The 22627-nt window shown below is 47.5% G+C and overlaps 1 protein-coding gene across 1 annotated transcript in view; it reads left to right on the forward strand.

Annotated features, from left to right (window-relative positions):
* LOC129816963 (collagen alpha-2(VI) chain-like) overlaps nt 1-22627 on the forward strand; it is a 58509-nt gene that overhangs the window by 25084 nt on the left and 10798 nt on the right. The window contains exons 23-31 of the mRNA XM_055871954.1: nt 1880-1930; nt 2022-2120; nt 4142-4204; nt 4559-4594; nt 5977-6022; nt 6609-6761; nt 6976-7070; nt 7161-7268; nt 7436-7688. Coding sequence (XP_055727929.1) covers nt 1880-1930; nt 2022-2120; nt 4142-4204; nt 4559-4594; nt 5977-6022; nt 6609-6761; nt 6976-7070; nt 7161-7268; nt 7436-7688 — 904 coding nt within the window. The remainder of the gene's footprint in view (nt 1-1879; nt 1931-2021; nt 2121-4141; nt 4205-4558; nt 4595-5976; nt 6023-6608; nt 6762-6975; nt 7071-7160; nt 7269-7435; nt 7689-22627) is intronic.

Raw genomic sequence — 22627 nt, forward strand, 5'->3', positions numbered from 1 at the left:
GTGGACACTTCCCACAGTGTAATGTAGTTAGTGGACACTTCCCACAGTGTAATGTAGTTAGTGGACACTTCCCACAGTGTAATGTAGTTAGTGGACACTTCCCACAGTGTAATGTAGTTAGTGGACACCTCCCACAGTGTAATGTAGTTAGTGGACACCTCCCACAGTGTAATGTAGTTAGTGGACACTTCCCACAGTGTAATGTAGTTAGTGGACACTTCCCACAGTGTAATGTAGTTAGTGGACACTTCCCACAGTGTAATGTAGTTAGTGGACACTTCCCACAGTGTAATGTAGTTAGTGGACACTTCCCACAGTGTAATGTAGTTAGTGGACACTTCCCACAGTGTAATGTAGTTAGTGGACACTTCCCACAGTGTAATGTAGTTAGTGGACACTTCCCACAGTGTAATGTAGTTAGTGGACACTTCCCACAGTGTAATGTAGTTAGTGGACACTTCCCACAGTGTAATGTAGTTAGTGGACACTTCCCACAGTGTAATGTAGTTAGTGGACACTTCCCACAGTGTAATGTAGTTAGTGGACACTTCCCACAGTGTAATGTAGTTAGTGGACACTTCCCACAGTGTAATGTAGTTAGTGGACACTTCCCACAGTGTAATGTAGCTAGTGGACACTTCCCACAGTGTAATGTAGTTAGTGGACACTTCCCACAGTGTAATGTAGTTAGTGGACACTTCCCACAGAGTAATGTAGTTAGTGGACACTTCCCACAGTGTAATGTAGTTAGTGGACACTTCCCACAGTGTAATGTAGTTAGTGGACACTTCCCACAGTGTAATGTAGTTAGTGGACACTTCCCACAGTGTAATGTAGTTAGTGGACACTTCCCACAGTGTAATGTAGTTAGTGGACACTTCCCACAGTGTAATGTAGTTAGTGGACACTTCCCACAGTGTAATGTAGTTAGTGGACACTTCCCACAGTGTAATGTAGTTAGTGGACACTTCCCACAGTGTAATGTAGTTAGTGGACACTTCCCACAGTGTAATGTAGTTAGTGGACACTTCCCACAGTGTAATGTAGTTAGTGGACACTTCCCACAGTGTAATGTAGTTAGTGGACACTTCCCACAGTGTAATGTAGTTAGTGGACACCTCCCACAGTGTAATGTAGTTAGTGGACACTTCCCACAGTGTAATGTAGTTAGTGGACACTTCCCACAGTGTAATGTAGTTAGTGGACACTTCCCACAGTGTAATGTAGTTAGTGGACACTTCCCACAGTGTAATGTAGTTAGTGGACACTTCCCACAGAGTAATGTAGTTAGTGGACACTTCCCACAGTGTAATGTAGTTAGTGGACACTTCCCACAGTGTAATGTAGTTAGTGGACACTTCCCACAGTGTAATGTAGTTAGTGGACACTTCCCACAGTGTAATGTAGTTAGTGGACACTTCCCACAGTGTAATGTAGTTAGTGGACACTTCCCACAGTGTAATGTAGTTAGTGGACACTTCCCACAGTGTAATGTAGTTAGTGGACACTTCCCACAGTGTAATGTAGTTAGTGGACACTTCCCACAGTGTAATGTAGTTAGTGGACACCTCCCACAGAGTAATGTAGTTAGTGGACACTTCCCACAGTGTAATGTAGCTAGTGGACACTTCCCACAGTGTAATGTAGTTAGTGGACACTTCCCACAGTGTAATGTAGTTAGTGGACACTTCCCACAGTGTAATGTAGTTAGTGGACACTTCCCACAGTGTAATGTAGTTAGTGGACACTTCCCACAGTGTAATGTAGTTAGTGGACACTTCCCACAGTGTAATGTAGTTAGTGGACACTTCCCACAGTGTGATGTAGTTAGTGGACACCTCCCACAGTGTAATGTAGCTAGTCTTCTTCTCTGTTTTAGGGTGACAAAGGAAGAGATGGGTTCAACTATCCGGGACTAAGAGGAGAAACGGTACAGTTTGACATTTGACAAGATGAAAGTCGTCAGCTCAAGAGTTCACAATACAATTTGTATTGAGATGCTGTTCTGTCTGTTCTGTCAGGGAACCAGAGGGGACAATGGACGTCCAGGCCCTTGGGGAAGCAGAGGGAACTGTGGCAACAAAGGAGAAGCTGGGACGAAAGGACCAAATGGTGAACCGGTAAGCTCCAGCTGCTGTCGTGAACAGCTGAATATACACTTGGATTAGTTTATATCTATTGATGTGGATGGTTCGCCTAGGATTTGCTTTGGTAGTTGCCAAGCCTGAGATAAATATTCTGAGTGATTGTTCGGAAGATGTCTATGTATGCTGATGACTCAACACTATATACGTCAGCTACCACAGCAAGTGAAATCACTGCAATACTGAACAGAGAGCTGTAGTCAGTTTCAGAATGGGTGGCAAGGAATTAGGTAGTCCTAATTTAGTGAAATCATTCACTAAACCCTAAACCTCAACTAAATCTTGTAATAAATAATGTTGAAATTGAGCAAGTTGAGGAGACTAAACTGATTGGAGTAACACTAGATTGTAAACTGTCATTTGATACAACAGTAGCTAAGATGGGGAGAAGTCTGTCCATAATAAAGCGCTGCTCTGCCTTCTTAACAAAACTATCAACAAGGCAGGTCCTACAGGCCCTTGTTTCTACCTTCTTAACAACACTATCAACAAGGCAGGTCCTACAGGCCCTAGTTTCTACCTTCTTAACAACACTATCAACAAGGCAGGTCCTACAGGCCCTAGTTTCTACCTTCTTAACAACACTATCAACAAGGCAGGTCATACAGGCCCTAGTTTCTACCTTCTTAACAACACTATCAACAAGGCAGGTCCTACAGGCCCTAGTTTCTACCTTCTTAACAGCACTATCAACAAGGCAGGTCCTACAGGACCTAGTTTCTACCTTCTTAACAACACTATCAACAAGGCAGGTCCTACAGGCCCTAGTCTCTACCTTCTTAACAACACTATCAACAAGGCAGGTCCTACAGCCCTAGTTTCTACCTTCTTAACAACACTATCAACAAGGCAGGTCCTACAGACTCTAGTTTCTACCTTCTTAACAACAATATCAACAAGGCAGGTCCTACAAGCCCTAGTTTCTACCTTCTTAACAGCACTATCAACAAGGCAGGTCCTACAGGCCCTAGTTTCTACCTTCTTAACAACACTATCAACAAGGCAGGTCATACAGGCCCTAGTTTCTACCTTCTTAACAACACTTTTAACAAGGCAGGTCCTACAGGCCCTAGTTTCTACCTTCTTAACAACACTATCATCAAGGCAGGTCCTACAGGCCCTAGTTTCTACCTTCTTAACAACACTATCAACAAGGCAGGTCCTGCAGGCCCTAGTTTCTACCTTCTTAACAACACTATCAACAAGGCAGGTCCTGCAGGCCCTAGTTTCTACCTTCTTAACAACACTATCAACAAGGCAGGTCCTACAGGCCCTAGTTTCTACCTTCTTAACAACACTATCAACAAGACAGGTCCTACAGGCCCTAGTTTCTACCTTCTTAACAACACTATCAACAAGGCAGGTCCTACAGGCCCTAGTTTCTACCTTCTTAACAACACTATCAACAAGGCAGGTCCTACAGGCCCTAGTTTTGTCACACCTGGACTACTGTTCAGTCGTGTGGTCAGGTGCCACAAAGAGAGCATTCTGGAAGGGAGGAGTCCGTGCTCTAAAGAGGTGAAGTCCAGGGTTACCTTGGTAGCTGCTAGCCTTAGAGCATTCTGGAAGGGAGGAGTCCGTGCTCTAAAGAGGTGAAGTCCAGGGTTACCTTGGTAGCTGCTAGCCTTAGAGCATTCTGGAAGGGAGGAGTCCGTGCTCTAAAGAGGTGAAGTCCATGGTTACCTTGGTAGCTGCTAGCCTTAGAGCATTCTGGAAGGGAGGAGTCCGTGCTCTAAAGAGGTGAAGTCCAGGGTTATCTTGGTAGCTGCTAGCCTTAGAGCATTCTGGAAGGGAGGAGTCCGTGCTCTAAAGAGGTGAAGTCCATGGTTACCTTGGTAGCTGCTAGCCTTAGAGCATTCTGGAAGGGAGGAGTCCGTGCTCCAAAGAACATGTTTGTGTTCTATTCTTGAGAACTGGTGAGCTAACCCAGCTAACCCAGCTGAGTAACATGTGTTTGGGCTCACTGAAGAACCTGTCTTTGTGTTATTGTTGTCCAGGGACATCCAGGCCAACAGGGAATGAATGGGAGGAGAGGACAAAGAGGAGGCCCTGGGGCTCCTGTAAGTATACTACCACAGGACACTCATCACCGGCTGCCTGCGTTACTCAGACTCTGATCAGACAGTCCAACAGCAGAAGAACATTTTACTTACTGTTCAAGCTCCCCTTAATTTGTATTTATTTTTTATTTAACCTTTATTTAACTAGGCAAGTCAGTTAAGAACAAATTCTTATTTACAATGACGGCCTAGGAACAGTGGGTTAACTGCCTTGTTCAGGGGTAGAACAGATTTTTACATTGTCGGCTCAGGGATTCGATCTAGCAACCTTTCGGTAACTGGCCCAACACTCTAACCACTAGGCTACCTGCCACACCAATGTCTGTTTTCCGATCGATACACTTTTTCTTACAGGGTAATCCTGGACCAGAGGGAGACCCTGGCCTTTCTGTAAGTCAACTATATCAACTTTAAAAAAAAATCCTAATAGAAAGAGATTCAATCTGTTCATGTAGAGTCATATCTGTTTAATTATACTACTGATCTGTTCCTATAGGGTCATATCTGTGTAATTATACTACTGATCAATAATACTACTGAACTTATACTACTGATCAATAATACTACTGATATGATCCTATAGTGTCATATCTGTTTAATAACAATACTGATCAATAATACTCCTGATCTGATCCTATAGGGTCATATCTGTGTAATTATACTACTGATCAATAATACTACTGAACTTATACTACTGATCAATAATACTACTAATATGATCATATCGTGTCACTACTACTACTGATCAATAATACTACTGATCAATAATACTCCTGATCTGATCCTATAGGGTCATATCTGTGTAATTATACTACTGATCAATAATACTACTGAACTTATACTACTGATCAATAATACTACTAATATGATCCTATCGTGTCACTACTACTACTGATCAATAATACTACTGATCAATAATACTCCTGATCTGATCCTATAGGGTCATATCTGATTAATTATACTACTGATCAATAATACTACTGAACTTATACTACTGATCAATAATACTACTAATATGATCCTATAGTGTCACTACTACTACTGATCAATAATACTACTGATCAGTTCCTATAGTGTCATATCTGATTAATCAAATCAAAGTTTATTTGTCACACGAGCCGAATACAACAGGTGAAGACCTTACAGTGAAATGCTTACTTACAAGTCCTTAACCAACAATGCAGTTTTAAGACCCCCCCCCCCAAAAAGTAAGAGATAAGAATAACAAATAATTAAAGAGCAGCAGTAAATAAAATGTCAGTGAAGACACTTGCCAGTTGGTCAGTGAATGCTTGGAGTACACGTCCTGGTAATCCGTCTGGCCCTGCGGCCTTGTGAATGTTGACCTGTCTAAAGGTCTCACATCGGCTGCAGAGAGGGAGATCACACAGTCTTCCGGAACAGCTGACGCTCTCATGCAGAATAATACTACTGACCTGTCTAAAGGTCTTACATCGGCTGCAGAGAGGGGGATCACACAGTGGTCCGGAACAGCTGACGCTCTCATGCAGAATAATACTACTGACCTGTCTAAAGGTCTTACATCGGCTGCAGAGAGGGGGATCACACAGTGGTCCGGAACAGCTGACGCTCTCATGCAGAATAATACTACTGACCTGTCTAAAGGTCTCACATCGGCTGCAGAGAGGGGGATCACACAGTGGTCCGGAACAGCTGACGTTCTCATGCAGAATAATACTACTGACCTGTTCCTGTTGTGTCTGTTTGTATTTATTTATAATACCGCTCTGATCTGCTCTGCTTTGATTTAGGACTGTGATGTCATGAGCTACATCAGAGAGACATGTGGTTGTTGTGGTAAGTGATGATGATGTAGGACTGTGATGTCATGTGGTGAGTGATGATGATGTAGGACTGTGATGTCATGTGGTAAGTGATGATGATGTAGGACTGTGATGTCATGTGGTAAGTGATGATGATTTAGGACTGTGATGTCATGTGGTAAGTGATGATGATGTAGGACTGTGATGTCATGTGGTAAGTGATGATGATGTAGGACTATGATGTCATGTGGTAAGTGATGATGATGTAGGACTGTGATGTCATGTGGTAAGTGATGATGATGTAGGACTGTGATGTCATGTGGTAAGTGATGATGATTTAGGACTGTGATGTCATGTGGTGAGTGATGATGATGTAGGACTGTGATGTCATGTGGTGAGTGATGATGTAGGACTGTGATGTCATGTGGTTGTTGTGGTAAGTGATGATGATATCCAGGTATGTAGTCGTCTATGTGTAGATACGCCAAATGAAATGTCCCCTCGAGGGACAATGACGTTGTATTGAATTGACAGACATTTTGGTGGATATGATATGTATGAAGATTTTAAACCGTGCAAGTTTCCAATGCTGCTCCTAATCCGTCCTGTTTCCCCTGCAGACTGTGAGAAGCGGTGCGGGGCGCTGGACATCGTGTTTGTGATTGACAGCTCAGAGTCCGTGGGTCTGACCAACTTCACCCTGGAGAAGAACTTTGTCATCAACACCATCAACAGGCTGGGATCCATGGCAACACACCCACATTCAGAGACAGGTAAAAGATGACCTCTTTAGGTACAGCCCTTTCTAACTACCTGTGTGACAGACTGGTTTGAAACCGGCATGGGTCTCCTGCCTGACAAAACTGTTAGTCTGCGGAGCTAAAGGCTAAGCAGTAAAGTCTCATGGATGATCATCACATCAGGTTCACCAAACCACTTCTGGTTCACATGTACAGACGTGTTCATGGATCCCTCTTCTCTCCTCAGGAACCAGGGTTGGTGTTGTGCAGTACAGTCACAACGGGACCTTCGAGGCCATCCGACTTAATGACTCCAACATAGACTCCATCTCTGCCTTCAAGGTACGTGCTGCTGGTTCAGTGACTGGCATTACGCCGCAAGCTAATGCCTTTAGCTCAGCAGGCTTAACAGTCTCCATCTCTGACTTGCAGGTGGCTGTGAAGAACCTCCAGTGGATAGCCGGAGGCACTTGGACTCCCTCCGCTCTGAAGTTTGCCTACGACCACCTGATCAGGGACAGCCGGCGGACCAGAGCCAAGGTGTGTTGGGAACCACTTAGCCAGCCTATGATGATGTCTGTTCTTGCTATATAGTATCTATGGGTCTGAGGCCTGGCTAAATAACCTGTAACATGGTCGCTGCTGCCCCCACGTGGATGGGAAAGTGAACTCTGTCTTGCTGTGGCCTAACACTCCATTCTTAACAGGTGTCGGTCGTGGTCATCACGGACGGACGCTTCGACCCGCGGGATGATGACTCTCTGCTGACCTACCTCTGCAACGACCCCAGCGTGGACGTGAACGCCATCGGGGTCGGGGACATGTTCGGCCGGGAAGGACAGCACGAGAGCCTGGAGTCCATCGCATGCCAGAGGCATGATCGCGTGACGGGGATGACACGTTTCGCTGACCTGGTGGCGGATAACTTTATAGACAGGATGGAGTCCGTGCTCTGCCCCGGTGAGACTATTATTAATATAAGTGTCCTAAAGCAAGAGATGGTGTCTTAAGACATGTCAACATTGGCCTCCCGAGTGGCGCAGCGGTCTACGGCACTGCATCGCAAATGCATGAGGCGTCACTACAGACTCGGGTTCGATCGCGGGCTGTGTCGCAGCCGGCCGCGACCGGGAGACCCATGAAGTGGTGCACAATTGACCCAGCGTCGTCCGGGTTAGGGGAGGGTTTGGCCGGATGTTCTTGTTCCATCGCGCTCTAGTGACTCCTGTGGCGGTGAAACGGTCGCCAGTTCTACGGTGTATTAGACTGTCTTCCGGGTTATGCGAGCAATGTGTCAAGAAGCAGTGCGACTTGGCAGGGTGGTGTTTCGGGAGGATGCATGGCTCTCGACCTTCGCCTCTCCCGATTCCATACGGGAGTAGCAGCGATTTGACAAGACTAACTACCAATTGGATATCACGAAATTGGGGAGAAAAAGGTGTAAAGTTATAATAAAATAAAAAAAGAAGACGTCAACATCCTCGTGTTGTACTGACCAATGGTAAGTGGTGAGCCTCAGACTGGTGCTACTAGAACAGGACATGATAGATGTCTCAGACAGGACATGATGGATGTTTCTGACTGGTGTTACTAGACTAGAGCAGGACATGATGGGTGTCTCAGACAGGACATGATGGGTGTCTCAGACTGGTGTTACTAGACTAGAGCAGGACATGATGGGTGTCTCTGACTGGTGTTACTAGACTAGAACAGGACATGATGGGTGTCTCAGACAGGACATGATGGGTGTCTCAGACAGGACATGATGGATGTCTCAGACAGGACATGATGGATGTCTCAGACAGGACATGATGGGTGTCTCAGACTGGTGTTACTAGACTAGAACAGGACATGATGGGTGTCTCAGACAGGACATGATGGGTGTCTCAGACTGGTGTTACTAGACTAGAGCAGGACATGATGGGTGTCTCAGACAGGACATGATGGGTGTCTCAGACTGGTGTTACTAGACTAGAGCAGGACATGATGGGTGTCTCAGACTGGTGTTACTAGACTAGAGCAGGACATGATGGGTGTCTCTGACTGGTGTTACTAGACTAGAGCAGGACATGATGGGTGTCTCTGACTGGTGTTACTAGACTAGAGCAGGACATGATGGGTGTCTCTGACTGGTGTTACTAGACTAGAGCAGGACATGATGGGTGTCTCAGACAGGACATGATGGGTGTCTCAGACAGGACATGATGGGTGTCTCAGACAGGACATGATGGGTGTCTCCGACAGGACATGATGGGTGTCTCAGACAGGACATGATGGGTGTCTCAGACAGGACATGATGGGTGTCTCAGACTGGTGTTACTAGACTAGAGCAGGACATGATGGGTGTCTCTGACTGGTGTTACTAGACTAGAACAGGACATGATGGGTGTCTCAGACAGGACATGATGGGTGTCTCAGACTGGTGTTACTAGACTAGAGCAGGACATGATGGGTGTCTCAGACTGGTGTTACTAGACTAGAACAGGACATGATGGGTGTCTGACTGGTGTTACTAGACTAGAGCAGGACATGATGGGTGTCTCAGACAGGACATGATGGGTGTCTCAGACTGGTGTTACTAGACTAGAGCAGGACATGATGGGTGTCTCTGACTGGTGTTACTAGACTAGAGCAGGACATGATGGGTGTCTCAGACAGGACATGATGGGTGTCTCAGACAGGACATGATGGGTGTCTCAGACAGGACATGATGGGTGTCTCAGACAGGACATGATGGGTGTCTCAGACAGGACATGATGGGTGTCTCAGACAGGACATGATGGGTGTCTCAGACAGGACATGATGGGTGTCTCAGACAGGACATGATGGGTGTCTCAGACAGGACATGATGGGTGTCTCAGACAGGACATGATGGGTGTCTCTGACTGGTGTTACTAGACTAGAGCAGGACATGATGGGTGTCTCTGACTGGTGTTACTAGACTAGAGCAGGACATGATGGATGTCTCTGACTGGTGTTACTAGACTAGAGCAGGACATGATGGGTGTCTCAGACTGGTGTTACTAGACTAGAACAGGACATGATGGGTCTCTGACTGGTGTTACTAGACTAGAGCAGGACATGATGGGTCTCTGACTGGTGTTACTAGACTAGAGCAGGACATGATGGGTGTCTCAGACTGGTGTTACTAGACTAGAGCAGGACATGATGGGTGTCTCAGACTGGTGTTACTAGACTAGAGCAGGACATGATGGGTGTCTCAGACTGGTGTTACTAGACTAGAGCAGGACATGATGGGTGTCTCAGACTGGTGTTACTAGACTAGAACAGGACATGATGGGTGTCTCAGACTGGTGTTACTAGACTAGAGCAGGACATGATGGGTGTCTCAGACAGGACATGATGGGTGTCTCAGACAGGACATGATGGGTGTCTCAGACAGGACATGATGGGTGTCTCAGACAGGACATGATGGGTGTCTCAGACAGGACATGATGGGTGTCTCAGACAGGACATGATGGGTGTCTCAGACAGGACATGATGGGTGTCTCAGACAGGTGTTACTAGACTAGAACAGGACATGATGGGTGTCTCTGACTGGTGTTACTAGACTAGAACAGGACATGATGGGTGTCTCTGACTGGTGTTACTAGACTAGAGCAGGACATGATGGGTGTCTCAGACTGGTGTTACTAGACTAGAGCAGGACATGATGGGTGTCTCTGACTGGTGTTACTAGACTAGAGCAGGACATGATGGGTGTCTCAGACTGGTGTTACTAGACTAGAGCAGGACATGATGGGTGTCTCTGACTGGTGTTACTAGACAAGAGCAGGACATGATGGGTGTCTCAGACTGGTGTTACTAGACTAGAACAGGACATGATGGGTGTCTCAGACAGGACATGATGGGTGTCTCAGACTGGTGTTACTAGACTAGAGCAGGACATGATGGGTGTCTCTGACTGGTGTTACTAGACTAGAGCAGGACATGATGGGTGTCTCTGACTGGTGTTACTAGACTAGAGCAGGACATGATGGGTTTCTGACTGGTGTTACTAGACTAGAGCAGGACATGATGGGTGTCTGACTGGTGTTACTAGACTAGAGCAGGACATGATGGGTGTCTCAGACTGGTGTTACTAGACTAGAGCAGGACATGATGGGTGTCTCAGACAGGACATGATGGGTGTCTCTGACTGGTGTTACTAGACTAGAGCAGGACATGATGGGTGTCTCTGACTGGTGTTACTAGACTAGAGCAGGACATGATGGGTGTCTCAGACAGGACATGATGGGTCTCTGACTGGTGTTACTAGACTAGAGCAGGACATGATGGGTGTCTCAGACTGGTGTTACTAGACTAGAGCAGGACATGATGGGTCTCAGACTGGTGTTACTAGACTAGAGCAGGACATGATGGGTGTCTCTGACTGGTGTTACTAGACTAGAGCAGGACATGATGGGTGTCTCTGACTGGTGTTACTAGACTAGAGCAGGACATGATGGGTGTCTCAGACTGGTGTTACTAGACTAGAGCAGGACATGATGGGTGTCTCTGACTGGTGTTACTAGACTAGAGCAGGACATGATGGGTGTCTCAGACTGGTGTTACTAGACTAGAGCAGGACATGATGGGTGTCTCAGACTGGTGTTACTAGACTAGAGCAGGACATGATGGGTGTCTCAGACTGGTGTTACTAGACTAGAGCAGGACATGATGGGTGTCTCAGACTGGTGTTACTAGACTAGAGCAGGACATGATGGGTGTCTCAGACTGGTGTTACTAGACTAGAGCAGGACATGATGGGTGTCTCAGACTGGTGTTACTAGACTAGAGCAGGACATGATGGGTGTCTCAGACTGGTGTCACTAGACTAGAGCAGGACATGATGGGTGTCTGACTGGTGTTACTAGACTAGAGCAGGACATGATGGGTGTCTGACTGGTGTTACTAGACTAGAGCAGGACATGATGGGTGTCTCAGACAGGACATGATGGGTTTCTGACTGGTGTTACTAGACTAGAGCAGGACATGATGGGTGTCTCAGACAGGACATGATGGGTGTCTCAGACAGGACATGATGGGTGTCTCAGACTGGTGTTACTAGACTAGAGCAGGACATAATGGGTGTCTGACTGGTGTTACTAGACTAGAGCAGGACATGATGGGTGTCTCAGACTGGTGTTACTAGACTAGAGCAGGACATGATGGGAGTCTCTGACTGGTGTTACTAGACTAGAGCAGGACATGATGGGTGTCTCTGACTGGTGTTACTAGACTAGAGCAGGACATGATGGATGTCTCTGACTGGTGTTACTAGACTAGAGCAGGACATGATGGGTGTCTCAGACTGGTGTTACTAGACTAGAACAGGACATGATGGGTCTCTGACTGGTGTTACTAGACTAGAGCAGGACATGATGGGTCTCTGACTGGTGTTACTAGACTAGAGCAGGACATGATGGGTGTCTCAGACTGGTGTTACTAGACTAGAGCAGGACATGATGGGTGTCTCAGACTGGTGTTACTAGACTAGAGCAGGACATGATGGGTGTCTCAGACTGGTGTTACTAGACTAGAGCAGGACATGATGGGTGTCTCAGACTGGTGTTACTAGACTAGAACAGGACATGATGGGTGTCTCAGACTGGTGTTACTAGACTAGAGCAGGACATGATGGGTGTCTCAGACAGGACATGATGGGTGTCTCAGACAGGACATGATGGGTGTCTCAGACAGGACATGATGGGTGTCTCAGACAGGACATGATGGGTGTCTCAGACAGGACATGATGGGTGTCTCAGACAGGACATGATGGGTGTCTCAGACAGGACATGATGGGTGTCTCAGACAGGTGTTACTAGACTAGAACAGGACATGATGGGTGTCTCTGACTGGTGTTACTAGACTAGAACAGGACATGATGGGTGTCTCTGACTGGTGTTACTAGACTAGAGCAGGACATGATGGGTGTCTCAGACTGGTGTTACTAGACTAGAGCAGGACATGATGGGTGTCTCTGACTGGTGTTACTAGACTAGAGCAGGACATGATGGGTGTCTCAGACTGGTGTTACTAGACTAGAGCAGGACATGATGGGTGTCTCTGACTGGTGTTACTAGACAAGAGCAGGACATGATGGGTGTCTCAGACTGGTGTTACTAGACTAGAACAGGACATGATGGGTGTCTCAGACAGGACATGATGGGTGTCTCAGACTGGTGTTACTAGACTAGAGCAGGACATGATGGGTGTCTCTGACTGGTGTTACTAGACTAGAGCAGGACATGATGGGTGTCTCTGACTGGTGTTACTAGACTAGAGCAGGACATGATGGGTGTCTGACTGGTGTTACTAGACTAGAGCAGGACATGATGGGTGTCTGACTGGTGTTACTAGACTAGAGCAGGACATGATGGGTGTCTCAGACTGGTGTTACTAGACTAGAGCAGGACATGATGGGTGTCTCAGACAGGACATGATGGGTGTCTCTGACTGGTGTTACTAGACTAGAGCAGGACATGATGGGTGTCTCTGACTGGTGTTACTAGACTAGAGCAGGACATGATGGGTGTCTCAGACAGGACATGATGGGTCTCTGACTGGTGTTACTAGACTAGAGCAGGACATGATGGGTGTCTCAGACTGGTGTTACTAGACTAGAGCAGGACATGATGGGTCTCAGACTGGTGTTACTAGACTAGAGCAGGACATGATGGGTGTCTCTGACTGGTGTTACTAGACTAGAGCAGGACATGATGGGTGTCTCTGACTGGTGTTACTAGACTAGAGCAGGACATGATGGGTGTCTCAGACTGGTGTTACTAGACTAGAGCAGGACATGATGGGTGTCTCTGACTGGTGTTACTAGACTAGAGCAGGACATGATGGGTGTCTCAGACTGGTGTTACTAGACTAGAGCAGGACATGATGGGTGTCTCAGACTGGTGTTACTAGACTAGAGCAGGACATGATGGGTGTCTCAGACTGGTGTTACTAGACTAGAGCAGGACATGATGGGTGTCTCAGACTGGTGTTACTAGACTAGAGCAGGACATGATGGGTGTCTCAGACTGGTGTTACTAGACTAGAGCAGGACATGATGGGTGTCTCAGACTGGTGTTACTAGACTAGAGCAGGACATGATGGGTGTCTCAGACTGGTGTCACTAGACTAGAGCAGGACATGATGGGTGTCTGACTGGTGTTACTAGACTAGAGCAGGACATGATGGGTGTCTGACTGGTGTTACTAGACTAGAGCAGGACATGATGGGTGTCTCAGACAGGACATGATGGGTTTCTGACTGGTGTTACTAGACTAGAGCAGGACATGATGGGTGTCTCAGACAGGACATGATGGGTGTCTCAGACAGGACATGATGGGTGTCTCAGACTGGTGTTACTAGACTAGAGCAGGACATAATGGGTGTCTGACTGGTGTTACTAGACTAGAGCAGGACATGATGGGTGTCTCAGACTGGTGTTACTAGACTAGAGCAGGACATGATGGGAGTCTCTGACTGGTGTTACTAGACTAGAGCAGGACATGATGGGTGTCTCTGACTGGTGTTACTAGACTAGAGCAGGACATGATGGGTGTCTCTGACTGGTGTTACTAGACTAGAGCAGGACATGATGGGTGTCTCTGACTGGTGTTACTAGACTAGAGCAGGACATGATGGGTGTCTCAGACTGGTGTTACTAGACTAGAGCAGGACATGATGGGTGTCTCTGACTGGTGTTACTAGACTAGAGCAGGACATGATGGGTGTCTCTGACTGGTGTTACTAGACTAGAGCAGGACATGATGGGTGTCTCTGACTGGTGTTACTAGACTAGAGCAGGACATGATGGGTGTCTCTGACTGGTGTTACTAGACTAGAGCAGGACATGATGGGTGTCTCAGACAGGACATGATGGGTGTCTCTGACTGGTGTTACTAGACTAGAGCAGGACATGATGGGTGTCTCTGACTGGTGTTACTAGACTAGAGCAGGACATGATGGGTGTCTCAGACTGGTGTTACTAGACTAGAGCAGGACATGATGGGTGTCTCAGACTGGTGTTACTAGACTAGAGCAGGACATGATGGGTGTCTCAGACAGGACATGATGGGTGTCTCTGACTGGTGTTACTAGACTAGAACAGGACATGATGGGTGTCTCAGACAGGACATGATGGGTCTCAGACTGGTGTTACTAGACTAGAACAGGACATGATGGGTGTCTCAGACAGGACATGATGGGTGTCTCTGACTGGTGTTACTAGACTAGAACAGGACATGATGGGTGTCTCAGACAGGACATGATGGGTCTCAGACTGGTGTTACTAGACTAGAGCAGGACATGATGGGTCTCAGACTGGTGTTACTAGACTAGAGCAGGACATGATGGGTGTCTCTGACTGGTGTTACTAGACTAGAGCAGGACATGATGGGTCTCAGACTGGTGTTACTAGACTAGAGCAGGACATGATGGGTGTCTCTGACTGGTGTTACTAGACTAGAGCAGGACATGATGGGTCTCAGACTGGTGTTACTAGACTAGAACAGGACATGATGGGTGTCTCTGACTGGTGTTACTAGACTAGAGCAGGACATGATGGGTGTCTCTGACTGGTACTAGACTAGAGCAGGACATGATGGGTGTCTCTGACTGGTGTTACTAGACTAGAACAGGACATGATGGGTGTCTCTGACTGGTGTTACTAGACTAGAACAGGACATGATGGGTGTCTCTGACTGGTGTTACTAGACTAGAACAGGACATGAGGGGTGTCTCTGACTGGTGTTACTAGACTAGAACAGGACATGATGGGTGTCTCTGACTGGTGTTACTAGACTAGAACAGGACATGATGGGTGTCTCTGACTGGTGTTACTAGACTAGAGCAGGACATGATGGGTGTCTCTGACTGGTGTTACTAGACTAGAACAGGACATGATGGGTGTCTCTGACTGGTGTTACTAGACTAGAACAGGACATGATGGGTGTCTCTGACTGGTGTTACTAGACTAGAGCAGGACATGATGGGTGTCTCAGACTGGTGTTACTAGACTAGAGCAGGACATGATGGGTGTCTCTGACTGGTGTTACTAGACTAGAGCAGGACATGATGGGTGTCTCAGACAGGACATGATGGGTGTCTCAGACTGGTGTTACTAGACTAGAGCAGGACATGATGGGTGTCTCAGACTGGTGTTACTAGACTAGAGCAGGACATGATGGGTGTCTCAGACAGGACATGATGGGTCTCAGACTGGTGTTACTAGACTAGAACAGGACATGATGGGTGTCTCAGACAGGACATGATGGGTGTCTCAGACTGGTGTCACTAGACTAGAGCAGGACATGATGGGTGTCTCAGACAGGACATGATGGGTGTCTCTGACTGGTGTTACTAGACTAGAGCAGGACATGATGGGTGTCTCAGACAGGACATGATGGGTGTCTCAGACAGGACATGATGGGTGTCTCTGACTGGTGTTACTAGACTAGAGCAGGACATGATGGGTGTCTCTGACTGGTGTTACTAGACTAGAGCAGGACATGATGGGTGTCTCAGACAGGACATGATGGGTGTCTCAGACAGGACATGATGGGTGTCTCAGACTGGTGTTACTAGACTAGAGCAGGACATGATGGGTGTCTCTGACTGGTGTTACTAGACTAGAGCAGGACATGATGGGTGTCTCTGACTGGTGTTACTAGACTAGAGCAGGACATGATGGGTGTCTCAGACAGGACATGATGGGTGTCTCTGACTGGTGTTACTAGACTAGAGCAGGACATGATGGGTGTCTCAGACAGGACATGATGGGTCTCTGACTGGTGTTACTAGACTAGAGCAGGACATGATGGGTCTCAGACTGGTGTTACTAGACTAGAGCAGGACATGATGGGTGTCTCAGACAGGACATGATGGGTGTCTCAGACAGGACATGATGGGTGTCTCAGACAGGACATGATGGGTGTCTCAGACTGGTGTTACTAGACTAGAGCAGGACATGATGGGTCTCAGACTGGTGTTACTAGACTAGAGCAGGACATGATGGGTCTCAGACTGGTGTTACTAGACTAGAGCAGGACATGATGGGTGTCTCTGACTGGTGTTACTAGACTAGAGCAGGACATGATGGGTGTCTCAGACAGGACATGATGGGTGTCTCAGACAGGACATGATGGGTGTCTCAGACTGGTGTTACTAGACTAGAGCAGGACATGATGGGTGTCTGACTGGTGTTACTAGACTAGAGCAGGACATGATGGGTGTCTCAGACTGGTGTTACTAGACTAGAGCAGGACATGATGGGTGTCTCTGACTGGTGTTACTAGACTAGAGCAGGACATGATGGGTGTCTCTGACTGGTGTTACTAGACTAGAGCAGGACATGATGGGTGTCTCTGACTGGTGTTACTAGACTAGAGCAGGACATGATGGGTGTCTCTGACTGGTGTTACTAGACTAGAGCAGGACATGATGGGTGTCTCAGACTGGTGTTACTAGACTAGAGCAGGACATGATGGGTGTCTCTGACTGGTGTTACTAGACTAGAGCAGGACATGATGGGTGTCTCTGACTGGTGTTACTAGACTAGAGCAGGACATGATGGGTGTCTCTGACTGGTGTTACTAGACTAGAGCAGGACATGATGGGTGTCTCTGACTGGTGTTACTAGACTAGAGCAGGACATGATGGGTGTCTCAGACAGGACATGATGGGTGTCTCTGACTGGTGTTACTAGACTAGAGCAGGACATGATGGGTGTCTCTGACTGGTGTTACTAGACTAGAGCAGGACATGATGGGTGTCTCAGACTGGTGTTACTAGACTAGAGCAGGACATGATGGGTGTCTCAGACAGGACATGATGGGTGTCTCTGACTGGTGTTACTAGACTAGAACAGGACATGATGGGTGTCTCAGACAGGACATGATGGGTCTCAGACTGGTGTTACTAGACTAGAACAGGACATGATGGGTGTCTCAGACAGGACATGATGGGTGTCTCTGACTGGTGTTACTAGACTAGAACAGGACATGATGGGTGTCTCAGACAGGACATGATGGGTCTCAGACTGGTGTTACTAGACTAGAGCAGGACATGATGGGTCTCAGACTGGTGTTACTAGACTAGAGCAGGACATGATGGGTGTCTCTGACTGGTGTTACTAGACTAGAGCAGGACATGATGGGTCTCAGACTGGTGTTACTAGACTAGAGCAGGACATGATGGGTGTCTCTGACTGGTGTTACTAGACTAGAGCAGGACATGATGGGTCTCAGACTGGTGTTACTAGACTAGAACAGGACATGATGGGTGTCTCTGACTGGTGTTACTAGACTAGAGCAGGACATGATGGGTGTCTCTGACTGGTGTTACTAGACTAGAGCAGGACATGATGGGTGTCTCTGACTGGTGTTACTAGACTAGAACAGGACATGATGGGTGTCTCTGACTGGTGTTACTAGACTAGAACAGGACATGATGGGTGTCTCTGACTGGTGTTACTAGACTAGAACAGGACATGATGGGTGTCTCTGACTGGTGTTACTAGACTAGAACAGGACATGATGGGTGTCTCTGACTGGTGTTACTAGACTAGAACAGGACATGATGGGTGTCTCTGACTGGTGTTACTAGACTAGAGCAGGACATGATGGGTGTCTCTGACTGGTGTTACTAGACTAGAACAGGACATGATGGGTGTCTCTGACTGGTGTTACTAGACTAGAACAGGACATGATGGGTGTCTCTGACTGGTGTTACTAGACTAGAGCAGGACATGATGGGTGTCTCAGACTGGTGTTACTTGACTAGAGCAGGACATGATGGGTGTCTCTGACTGGTGTTACTAGACTAGAGCAGGACATGATGGGTGTCTCAGACAGGACATGATGGGTGTCTCAGACTGGTGTTACTAGACTAGAGCAGGACATGATGGGTGTCTCAGACTGGTGTTACTAGACTAGAGCAGGACATGATGGGTGTCTCAGACAGGACATGATGGGTCTCAGACTGGTGTTACTAGACTAGAACAGGACATGATGGGTGTCTCAGACAGGACATGATGGGTGTCTCAGACTGGTGTTACTAGACTAGAGCAGGACATGATGGGTGTCTCAGACAGGACATGATGGGTGTCTCTGACTGGTGTTACTAGACTAGAGCAGGACATGATGGGTGTCTCAGACAGGACATGATGGGTGTCTCAGACAGGACATGATGGGTGTCTCTGACTGGTGTTACTAGACTAGAGCAGGACATGATGGGTGTCTCTGACTGGTGTTACTAGACTAGAGCAGGACATGATGGGTGTCTCAGACTGGTGTTACTAGACTAGAGCAGGACATGATGGGTGTCTCAGACAGGACATGATGGGTGTCTCAGACAGGACATGATGGGTGTCTCAGACTGGTGTTACTAGACTAGAGCAGGACATGATGGGTGTCTCTGACTGGTGTTACTAGACTAGAGCAGGACATGATGGGTGTCTCTGACTGGTGTTACTAGACTAGAGCAGGACATGATGGGTGTCTCAGACAGGACATAATGGGTGTCTCTGACTGGTGTTACTAGACTAGAGCAGGACATGATGGGTGTCTCAGACAGGACATGATGGGTCTCTGACTGGTGTTACTAGACTAGAGCAGGACATGATGGGTCTCAGACTGGTGTTACTAGACTAGAGCAGGACATGATGGGTGTCTCAGACAGGACATGATGGGTGTCTCAGACAGGACATGATGGGTGTCTCAGACTGGTGTTACTAGACTAGAGCAGGACATGATGGGTGTCTCAGACAGGACATGATGGGTGTCTCAGACAGGACATGATGGGTGTCTCAGACAGGACATGATGGGTGTCTCAGACAGGACATGATGGGTGTCTCAGACAGGACATGATGGGTGTCTCAGACAGGACATGATGGGTGTCTCTGACTGGTGTTACTAGACTAGAGCAGGACATGATGGGTGTCTCTGACTGGTGTTACTAGACTAGAGCAGGACATGATGGGTGTCTCTGACTGGTGTTACTAGACTAGAGCAGGACATGATGGGTGTCTCTGACTGGTGTTACTAGACTAGAACAGGACATGATGGGTGTCTCTGACTGGTGTTACTAGACTAGAACAGGACATGATGGGTGTCTCTGACTGGTGTTACTAGACTAGAACAGGACATGATGGGTGTCTCTGACTGGTGTTACTAGACTAGAACAGGACATGATGGGTGTCTCTGACTGGTGTTACTAGACTAGAACAGGACATGATGGGTGTCTCTGACTGGTGTTACTAGACTAGAGCAGGACATGATGGGTGTCTCTGACTGGTGTTACTAGACTAGAACAGGACATGATGGGTGTCTCTGACTGGTGTTACTAGACTAGAACAGGACATGATGGGTGTCTCTGACTGGTGTTACTAGACTAGAGCAGGACATGATGGGTGTCTCAGACTGGTGTTACTAGACTAGAGCAGGACATGATGGGTGTCTCTGACTGGTGTTACTAGACTAGAGCAGGACATGATGGGTGTCTCAGACAGGACATGATGGGTGTCTCAGACTGGTGTTACTAGACTAGAGCAGGACATGATGGGTGTCTCAGACTGGTGTTACTAGACTAGAGCAGGACATGATGGGTGTCTCAGACAGGACATGATGGGTCTCAGACTGGTGTTACTAGACTAGAACAGGACATGATGGGTGTCTCAGACAGGACATGATGGGTGTCTCAGACTGGTGTTACTAGACTAGAGCAGGACATGATGGGTGTCTCAGACAGGACATGATGGGTGTCTCTGACTGGTGTTACTAGACTAGAGCAGGACATGATGGGTGTCTCAGACAGGACATGATGGGTGTCTCAGACAGGACATGATGGGTGTCTCTGACTGGTGTTACTAGACTAGAGCAGGACATGATGGGTGTCTCAGACTGGTGTTACTAGACTAGAGCAGGACATGATGGGTGTCTCTGACTGGTGTTACTAGACTAGAGCAGGACATGATGGGTGTCTCTGACTGGTGTTACTAGACTAGAGCAGGACATGATGGGTGTCTCTGACTGGTGTTACTAGACTAGAACAGGACATGATGGGTGTCTCTGACTGGTGTTACTAGACTAGAGCAGGACACGATGGGTGTCTCTGACTGGTGTTACTAGACTAGAGCAGGACATGATGGGTGTCTCTGACTGGTGTTACTAGACTAGAGCAGGACATGATGGGTGTCTCTGACTGGTGTTACTAGACTAGAGCAGGACATGATGGGTGTCTCAGACAGGACATAATGGGTGTCTCTGACTGGTGTTACTAGACTAGAGCAGGACATGATGGGTGTCTCAGACAGGACATGATGGGTCTCTGACTGGTGTTACTAGACTAGAGCAGGACATGATGGGTCTCAGACTGGTGTTACTAGACTAGAGCAGGACATGATGGGTGTCTCAGACAGGACATGATGGGTGTCTCAGACAGGACATGATGGGTGTCTCAGACTGGTGTTACTAGACTAGAGCAGGACATGATGGGTGTCTCAGACAGGACATGATGGGTGTCTCAGACAGGACATGATGGGTGTCTCAGACAGGACATGATGGGTGTCTCAGACAGGACATGATGGGTGTCTCAGACAGGACATGATGGGTGTCTCAGACAGGACATGATGGGTGTCTCTGACTGGTGTTACTAGACTAGAGCAGGACATGATGGGTGTCTCTGACTGGTGTTACTAGACTAGAGCAGGACATGATGGGTGTCTCTGACTGGTGTTACTAGACTAGAGCAGGACATGATGGGTGTCTCTGACTGGTGTTACTAGACTAGAACAGGACATGATGGGTGTCTCTGACTGGTGTTACTAGACTAGAACAGGACATGATGGGTGTCTCTGACTGGTGTTACTAGACTAGAACAGGACATGATGGGTGTCTCTGACTGGTGTTACTAGACTAGAACAGGACATGATGGGTGTCTCTGACTGGTGTTACTAGACTAGAACAGGACATGATGGGTGTCTCTGACTGGTGTTACTAGACTAGAGCAGGACATGATGGGTGTCTCTGACTGGTGTTACTAGACTAGAACAGGACATGATGGGTGTCTCTGACTGGTGTTACTAGACTAGAACAGGACATGATGGGTGTCTCTGACTGGTGTTACTAGACTAGAGCAGGACATGATGGGTGTCTCAGACTGGTGTTACTAGACTAGAGCAGGACATGATGGGTGTCTCTGACTGGTGTTACTAGACTAGAGCAGGACATGATGGGTGTCTCAGACAGGACATGATGGGTGTCTCAGACTGGTGTTACTAGACTAGAGCAGGACATGATGGGTGTCTCAGACTGGTGTTACTAGACTAGAGCAGGACATGATGGGTGTCTCAGACAGGACATGATGGGTCTCAGACTGGTGTTACTAGACTAGAACAGGACATGATGGGTGTCTCAGACAGGACATGATGGGTGTCTCAGACAGGACATGATGGGTGTCTCTGACTGGTGTTACTAGACTAGAGCAGGACATGATGGGTGTCTCAGACAGGACATGATGGGTCTCTGACTGGTGTTACTAGACTAGAGCAGGACATGATGGGTCTCAGACTGGTGTTACTAGACTAGAGCAGGACATGATGGGTGTCTCAGACAGGACATGATGGGTGTCTCAGACAGGACATGATGGGTGTCTCAGACTGGTGTTACTAGACTAGAGCAGGACATGATGGGTCTCAGACTGGTGTTACTAGACTAGAGCAGGACATGATGGGTCTCAGACTGGTGTTACTAGACTAGAACAGGACATGATGGGTGTCTCAGACAGGACATGATGGGTGTCTCTGACTGGTGTTACTAGACTAGAACAGGACATGATGGGTGTCTCTGACTGGTGTTACTAGACTAGAACAGGACATGATGGGTGTCTCAGACAGGACA

The sequence above is a fragment of the Salvelinus fontinalis genome, chromosome 19 (genome assembly GCF_029448725.1).
Source record: "Salvelinus fontinalis isolate EN_2023a chromosome 19, ASM2944872v1, whole genome shotgun sequence".
In the NCBI taxonomy this organism is placed as follows: domain Eukaryota; kingdom Metazoa; phylum Chordata; class Actinopteri; order Salmoniformes; family Salmonidae; genus Salvelinus; species Salvelinus fontinalis.